The sequence below is a fragment of the Rhamphochromis longiceps genome, linkage group LG23 (assembly GCF_057381845.1).
Source record: "Rhamphochromis longiceps isolate RC_006_pf linkage group LG23, R_longiceps_female_GT1.1, whole genome shotgun sequence".
NCBI lineage: Eukaryota > Metazoa > Chordata > Actinopteri > Cichliformes > Cichlidae > Rhamphochromis > Rhamphochromis longiceps.
Genome location: NC_140578.1, coordinates 11,278,520 through 11,287,326, shown reverse-complemented (window position 1 = coordinate 11,287,326; position 8,807 = coordinate 11,278,520). Strand labels below are relative to the sequence as shown.

Here is an 8,807-nt window from a genome sequence, read left to right as displayed (position 1 = left end):
ATGTGAGTGGGCGTTAAGGCGTCTCGGATGAGAGGTGAAACGTCTTCAATTAACTTAAAGAAGTCCAGACGCTTTTCTTTGCAAGCTCCTTTGACTACGATGACCTGGATGACTGAGAACCTTCACAGACTTAAGAGAGACAAACACTGGATAAACACATACGTACTGTGTCACAATGACCTCATGAAGTCCTCCTTGTCTGATCTACTTTTTCTTAGCACGCACACATTCCTCCCAAAGGACTAAAGAATGTGCTGACTGTGAAACACAAAAACCAGTCAGCGCACTTGTGCCTGATATTCTTAATGATTTGAAAGTACACAAATGAACACGCATAAGCATGCTGAGGATGAAAAAAATGCAAAATATTCCAAAATATCCTGGATGGGAGATGGTTAATTCAGCAGCTGAATCCACCGGCAATGTATTTCAGTCATTTGAAACAAAACTTTTAAAGTTAAACTAAGCGAAGAAAAAATTATTTTGTGTGTGTGTACTGGATTAAAAATAAAAACTAGACAGTTGGTCTGAGAATTGCAAGGTCTGCAGCGTCCGCTCCTGGCATTAAACCATCTGAACTGCCTTCACAGAAGTTCTCACACTTGATAATCATATTGCAGTGCATTTGATCAGCAGCACCAGGCCGATACCCTCTCTGGTCCTATGGACTTGGTGACCGTGTACTCAGTTTTCCACAGTTAGTCTCTACTAAGACTAAAAGAAACATGATCAGTGCTAATCAGCAAAGAGATAAACTCCTTTATTAGTAATAAATGCCTGACTGTTATAGTTACAGTACATTTCCCTTTTAAGACAGAAAGTAAACAATAATCAAAAATAATCAAGGCCTCATTCTTCTCATGTGTTCAATGCTCCCTTTCATCATTAGGATCTTTATAGTGTCCGACACCTTTTCATTCAACAGGTCATATTACTTAACTTCCGTCTTCATTATCCTGTCTCTCACGGATACAGCTCGTCATAACTGTCATTTTCAATTTTGTATTCAATTGAAGTACATTTTGAACCTCACAATAAGTCGAGAAGTGAAGCAATGATGCCCACTTTTTAACTTTTGTACTATAAAGAGATCATTTCCAGTTGTTATTAAAATGTCATTCCATGCGTCTTAAATAGGAGCACTGACATGAGTCAAATCAGCTTCAGTCATGGTTTCAAACAGTAAGACCAGGATAACACTGCTGATTTGTGACGGTCTCCATTCTCACAAATGTAAAAACGGTGCTACATTTTCTACAGCATCATTTTTTCCATATTACATTAAAAGAGCAAACCTTTGAAGTCAGTGGAGAATGCCCAGAAAAATACATACGCTCGCTACAAACACATCATGTGGCTGTCAAAAAACAAAAAAGATTTTTACTTCTGCCCTGTTTCGCCTGCTTACACCTCGAACATTAAAGGTTTGGTAATGTGAAACATCTGGTTACAGAGCAGCTGAAAAACACTCCTACATGAGGGGAATAACTGATTTTTTTTATGTTAGTGTGTTACAATGTGATGTTCTGCTGGTAAACCGCAGGTCCTAGTACACAAATATACTCCTAAAAAATGGCTAAAGATACATAAACAAAAAAAGCTTTCCAGGTGCCTGGAGCTTCTGATCGAGAATGTGGAGGATGTGTCAGAGCTGTTCCAATCCAACGAGGCTCGTCTCTGCAGCCCACTGCTGGCCAAGATCCAACAGCTCAGAGGGCTCCTGTTCACGCCTCACTGTGTTTTTCTGGCATAGGTTTAGCCCACTCAATATTCAGTCTATAATGTTGTAGTTAAACAGTGTATGACTGGAGTATTTTATTTTGAATTAAATTTTTATTTTACTCAGTACATGGCAAAAGTTTGGAGCCACCCCTTGTTTCTTCATATTTTGCTATGAAATTTTGAAACGGGTACAGCGATTGTTTCAAACATACATGGAAAAACAGCATATAAGGCAAAAACTGAGTTTGTATGTTTAGCACCTTTATCCTTTAGCATAGTCTGAACTCTGAGCAGCTCTCTGTCATCTCTGTGAGGATCTTCAGGAATCGTTCTCCAGGCTTCTTGGATGTTTCTACCTCTGAGCTTTGATTGAGAGCAATTGATTGTGGTGACACTCCTATAGTGCTTAAAATCTGGGACTCACCACCAATTGCTCTTAGAACTGAAGAAGCTTCTCGGATGAGAGGTGAACCGTCTTCAAGGAAACTTAAAGAAGTTCAGACACTTTTCTTTCCAAGCTTCTTAGACTACGATGACCTGGATGACTGAGAACCTTCACAGACATGACGAAGCACCATCTCGCTGGTGTACCTCTGTACTTATTGACAAAATAATGAACTAAACTGTCAAATTTGGATTCTTCACTCGATCAGACCTGTTTACACTGATTTTCAGTCCAGTTTCATACCTCCGCCATACCCTTGTTTCCCTTCATTAAGCACGGCTTCCTGACAGTCGCCCTTCCACTGAGACTAATAAGGCAGAGATCAGCTGGAGATCCAGATCATCTCTCAGGTTCTGTGTCAGGTCTTTGCTGGAGTATTTCATGTTTTTTTTAAGGACATGACTTTCAGATACTGTTCATCTGCAGCAGGTGAGACTTCTTCTGTCCACTTTGCTCAGATTAGTCGACTATCAAAATCGTCGATGACTAATTTAATAGTCAACGCGTCGTTTGAAGCTTTGTAGGATCCCAAAAGACGCAGGAATAAGTAGTAGGATTTAAGTGTAATAACCGACCAAAACAGAAAATGCCAGCACTGCATGTATAAGGATGCCAGCTGCTGTTAAACCCGAAGAAGAAAAAACTGTGTCCCAGAATTCATAGCGCGGCCTATCGCGGCCTTGCTCAGTTTCCAACATTGGTGGCAGCTAGTTAGTTTTAATACTACTCTTATTATTCTTTCTGGGTCACAAAATAAACGTTTAACATATTTTCAGTATTTTATTTGTTCCTGAGTAAATCGGTTTGGCTGAGATTAAAATTATAGTTTTAAGATAGCTGAATAAACCTCAAGCAGACAACTGATTATCAGAAGTGTGAGATGCTCGAGAGTATACTCCGGTGTCCTGTTATATTTTAGATAGCAAGGAGCAAGGAGTTTATTAAACTCCACTGAAACAATCTGCAAATTTCATTTAAATTCAATAAATTATCATCTTGTCTTTATTTTTTAGTTAGCACATACCTCAAACACTTAAAGCTGTAAGCTAATGATAGTTACATAAGAGCAGATGCATGCTGGTGCAATAAGCTGTACTTGTACGTCCAGTGGATGCATGATCTGATTAGTCGACTAATCGCAAAAATAATCGGTGACTAGTCGACTATCAAAATAATCATCTGTGGCAGCCCTAGATTCAGCTGAACAAATTATGTGCCTAAAGATCCAACTTAACATTTATTCTCTGTTGACACATCGCTGGTTCATTCCCTGAGTTAGGAACCTTTTCACACTTGAATCATTCACATTCCTCTGGAAATGCTCAGGTGCAAGGACTGGATCACAGGTGAGTGAATAAGCAGCTTTCTGAAAGCCTCGAGAACTTAAAGATTACAAGAAAGTCTGGCTCCTTGGAAGGAAAATATAAAGGAATGAAGGGTGGCTCAAGACTTTTGCACAGTCCTGTATAATGCCATGTTCGCAGTTAACTAATACGAGGACACTTAACACAGTTGGGTAAAGACCTAACAATATGGAGAAACTCTTTGGAGAGAGTCTGTGTAATCTATTATTGGAATGAGGGATGTTCAAGCATGTTCAAGTTATTCAGGAAAGATACTGTCATATTTCTGTTTGATGGCCAGAGCACGAGCAGCTGGACATGTCATCACCGGGAGACGAGGGGGTCCCAGATCCAAGCCCGACAGCTCGTTCATCAACTGTTTATTTACTCCCACATCAAAACCTGTCAGCAACAACAGCACATTATAAAATGCAGGGGAAAAAAAGACACCATTAGAGGATTACTATGTCAGTGCAAAGCTATCACTTACCAAGTTTGATGGCAAAACTCACAAGCTCCTGAATCTTGAACTGCTCGTGGAAATCAGATTAAAGATGTACAGATGTGAGCAAAGTGGTACAAATGATCAAGGACACACAGCAGCGGTAGAGAGATCAGCAGTACCTGTATCGTCCTGGCTTGGACGAGGTCGCCGGTCTCGAACGCCGATATGAGCTTGTTGACGTGACATCCTACGTAATTATATGTGCTGCGTGCAGAGAAATAAAACTACTGAGCATAGAGAAGGAATAAAGACAGAGCATCGTGCAAATGAAAAGTCACACACACACACACATACACACCTGCCAACTGCTCCATGGACTCCCATTACCAAAGCTCCTAGAAGTTGCTATTTTTTTAAACGAATTACATTTTTTAGGATAGTTCCATGGCTAAGGTTAAAGTGACAACATGCTACAAAAAGAGGAAAGACTGACCTCGTCTATGCCATAGAGGACTGACCAGTGAGGCGGAATGTACCTGATACACTGGCCCAAGTCCATCAGGTCACTCCCAGTGAACTTGACGCCTCTAAAGGAAGGGATGACCTTCTCAATACCTTCTATTAGTTCTCTCACGTTCACTGAAGAAATAAAACAAACAGGAAAAAAAAACCCCCCCAAAAAAAACCCCACATTATAAAAGACATATAAAAATTTAAATGGTTAGAAATGTCCAAATCTCAGACTGCCTCACCGTTGACACCAGTGACTGATGGGACATGATAATAATAGAAGGGCAGAGTTGGAGCAGCTGAAGCCACTTCCTGGAGAAAGGTCCTCAAAACATCTGAAGCGGGGTGACAAGAAAAGAGATGCATGTTGTCATGTATGAAATGTGTTATTAATGCTGCAATATGCATGTCTAAAAACATCACACACCTGCACTGCTGGGCTTGAAGAAGGACGGAGCAATGACTGCTATACCATCGGCCTCAATCTGTGCTGCATGGTGAGCCTGGAAGAAGGACAATGAAAGATGGGAAATGAATGGATTATCAATTATCTAAAAAAGAAAAGAAACTCCATTAGATATTAATAACAAGGCAAATTATTACCTATGACATTTGGATATTCTGAATAGATTTATAATCCCCACAATAAACGCCATTGCCTGATAACATCTGACTGGTCACGTGATGTGTGACATCATGTGCTCTGGAGACTTTAAACCAGGCCTCACAGTCTGCTCTCTCCTCTCCTCCTCACTGGCTGTTTTTTCCTCTTTGACACACTCGCTCAGACTTACTGTGCACTCAGGCCTTGCATGCACGCTCATGTGCTGACAGACACACACGCACATAAGTTTGATTTGTTGACTTCTTTGTCAGCCTCTTTTAAGCAGGGTTGTGACACAATGAACGGACCTCTAACCCGCACCGAACAACATGCTGTTCTTTAACTGACATGTGACTGTCACACAGGACGTCATGTGCCAGATTATTCGCTGACTGGGACCAGATATTTCCTGGACTCGGCCCCCTGCAACACAGTGACTGCCTCACATTTCAATAGCTTTACCATTTAAACTGAACACATTTAATATAAAGTAATATAGAAACAGTGTTTTATTTTTACTGCAGGCACATGTGGTGCCTGAACACCGCTAATATTAAATCTGACTTATCTGATGGCCATGTTGTGTATACCTCAGGTTAAGGCAAGGCTAAGCCTGCAATACTGCCTGACTAGGTCAATGTGGCGGAAACTCCACTTTAACCCTGTGTTACTAAATTTAAACATATTTTCACACAGGAGCTCGACAGAAAATGGAATCATGACATAACTCACCAGTTCTTGGGTGTCTTTAAGACTCAGGCAGCCAACATGAACAATCACCTGATCCATCCTGTGGAGAGGAGAACATTTCCTCAATATCTATTTTTTAACTGTATACTTATCACTTTAAAGCCCATGGTGACTCTAGGGAATAGCTACAATGTGCATGTGCTTGTTCGATTGTTTCTTTGCGTAATTTTTGGGGGGTTTTTGAGTAAAAATCCAATTGCCTGCGATGACTCACTTGCCCTTTGCTTTTCGACACCACTCCTCAGCCAGGAGCTTCCTCTCTTCCACACTGAGAGACATGCTCTCACCCGTGGTGCCATTCACTGCAAGCAAAGAAACGTCTGTCCAAGATCCACATCACTGAAACTTAAATCTCAAGATTCTCAGTCTTAAAAACCAAACAAGATCAAAAAGCATGTCAATAAATAGACATAAAAGGATGGCGTAGCCTATAATAGTCTAGCACAGCCCACTTGCCACCGCTTCAGCAAAGGATAGAAAAACTGTAAGAAATGAAGGAAACCGCCACGGCGAACCAGTCATCGTGGAACTTGTGCCACAGACTGCTGACTGTGCGATAATTCACAGCACAAAACTATTTCAAGTCTAGAAAGCAGTGGTGCAGACAATGATGGGGAAATTAAATAGAGCTGGAAGAGCATAAAAACACAATGAGGTACAAAGATCAGCACAAACATCCTCTGCTGACTAAGCACTCACAGAAAGTAGTGTGGAAATGAGACGTTAACACAGGAGAAGCTCAGGCTGAGCTATAGTGATTCAAAGGGCTTTTGGTGAAGTGGAAAATGAAGCGGTAAGCATTTCAGAGTCACGCCTGGCTCACGGGGAGAGCTGTGCAGAGGAAAGGGCAGGATCTTGACATTGTCTAAACTTTTCTCCATGTATGTGCCACCAAAAGAGCCGCAGATAACAGTCGGCACTCGAGACGTGGGAATCTACTTCAGCTTGTGCAGAAATTTCAAGGATGAGTGTCTGAACTGAAGACGAATGCTTAAACTGCAAATAACAAGCGTAAAGACCAATGTGCCCTTTTTCCAGGAATATTATTACACGGGGAAGCAATGGTCTTCATTAACAGCTCACAGCAGCATTAAAAAGGCACCCTGTGGAGGTTGGTTTCCTCGAGGAACAATGGTGCAATAACGGCCTCACGGCACCTGGTTTTTAGTGTTTTGTGGACTGGACACAGCAGGAAAACTGCAGAATAATCCCACCAATCAGATTACACAAAGGGATATTCAAAGGTTGAGACTGAGTGGGGTTTCTTTGCATGTTTCACTCTTTTCTCTGGGCTATTTTGCCTCCAGCCACACGTCACTGCAAGTTCAACAAAAACATTGCATTCATAATCCAGAGTTGATTTTTGCGGTAACTCTTTGTTTTCTCTGTTTATCTGTGGAAATTTCACACCAAAGGTATGCATTAGCTGGGACTAATTTTGAATACGCCGCCCCAGCAGCTGCAGGAGACCAGTGTGTTGCATTCTTGCATGGATATGATAGGTGTGATATACAATATTTCATAAAGGCAATAATTTGAGTAAAAATTGATGGAAAGTTTCTAAAGAGCTGGATATTATACTCAGAAGGAATCATCAGTTAAATGTTTACATGGGATTTTTATTAGAAGTCAATAATGTTTTATTGAGTTGTGCAATTCAGCTAACTTGCTATGGTTTTATCCAACTCTGACTACATATAAAAACATACTTTAGATTATTTTTACACCAGGGAATGTGATTAACAAAGGAGCAACATATCTACCACAGTAAAACAACAGTATGTATACAAATCAGCGGATGAATCATGCAATATTAGAGTTGATTCAGGTGGGGATACAGAAAAAAAACACAAATATAAAAAGAAAGAATCCACAGGTAAACTTACCAAACACGTTATTTACACCTTGCTTCTCTTTCAAGTAGTCAATATAAGGTCCAATCACTGATAGGTTGATTTCACTGTTTTGGGAGAATGTGAAAAATATAGACCTACACATGTGGCAAATAACAATACCTGACAACAGGTGTGTAAGATGCCCGTCCCTGCGCCTCCCCAGTTTCAATACATCTCACACACTTTTACTGAACAGACACACAGGAGGAAAGAGGCTTCAGATCCCCTTACCCTTGACTGGTGATCGGAGTGAATGTGGCTGCAACAAGTCCGGTGAGCTTTTTGTCGGCGGCAGGAGCCATGATAGACATGTTCTGGCATAGAAAGGCACACTGGAGTGAAACAAAAGAAACACCGCAAAACAAACAGGCGAGACACAGCCTTTGACATCAGCACACTCACAAACTTTATAATACACCACAGAGCGCTGGGGCACGGTGTGTAAACAGAAGAATGGCTGTAAACTGATATACTATGAAAAGGAAATTATGGAGCATCAAAAGCAGTTCCAAAGACGATCTCCAGCTTACCTGCACGGTCTTTCCTTCTGGGAGGCGCTGGCATAGGTTTTAGTTTTAAGGGAAGTGGATCTCTGGTTATAACTTGTTTTTTTGGACAGGGATTTGCTGAAATGCTCGTCACGTGAACATCAAACAACTAAACGTCAATGGACATCGCAAAGATTCATGGGAAATGTAGTTAGTTGGGGGGGGGATTGGATAACAAGTAAATATGAACTTTATCCGCTTTTATATTAAAATATTTCAAATTAAATACCTTCCTCACCTTCACGCACACACATATCGGACAGCAACTCTGTTGCTTGTGAAGCTCGCACACAAGAATTTCACTCACATGTGCTGTACCAATGTACCTGCACATGTGATGTGACAATAAAAGTGATTTGATTTGATTTGATTTGACTGTTTTTTTAATGTATTGATAGGACTGAATTTACTCAGCATTCATGGTGCATTCAATTTCCATCAGGATATTTCTTAATTGTAGCGCTACCAGCGCGTACAGAAAAGTAGTAAAAAGTTAGAATAGATTTTGTATGTGGCCATACAGTTACGGGACAGTCACATAAGTA

The 8,807-nt window shown here is 40.8% G+C and overlaps 1 protein-coding gene across 2 annotated transcripts; it reads right to left on the bottom strand.

The window, feature by feature from the left end:
• Positions 1 to 736: 736 nt before the first annotated feature.
• On the bottom strand, positions 737 to 8,392 carry npl (N-acetylneuraminate pyruvate lyase (dihydrodipicolinate synthase)). Of its 2 annotated transcripts, none has more exons than XM_085398544.1 (12): positions 8,245 to 8,392; positions 7,946 to 8,028; positions 7,706 to 7,779; positions 6,034 to 6,121; positions 5,802 to 5,859; positions 4,893 to 4,968; positions 4,708 to 4,800; positions 4,449 to 4,594; positions 4,314 to 4,360; positions 4,135 to 4,219; positions 4,001 to 4,040; positions 737 to 3,912 (listed from the first exon to the last, which is right to left on the bottom strand). In XM_085398544.1, exons 2-12 carry the CDS (start codon positions 8,023 to 8,025, stop codon positions 3,770 to 3,772), a joined length of 930 nt encoding a protein of 309 aa, XP_085254670.1. In that variant the 5' UTR covers positions 8,026 to 8,028; positions 8,245 to 8,392; the 3' UTR covers positions 737 to 3,769. The 2 variants fall into 2 exon arrangements, with proteins under 2 accessions (XP_085254670.1, XP_085254671.1); XM_085398545.1 differs by having other exon boundaries at positions 7,946 to 8,046; positions 8,245 to 8,378.
• Positions 8,393 to 8,807: the final 415 nt, after the last annotated feature.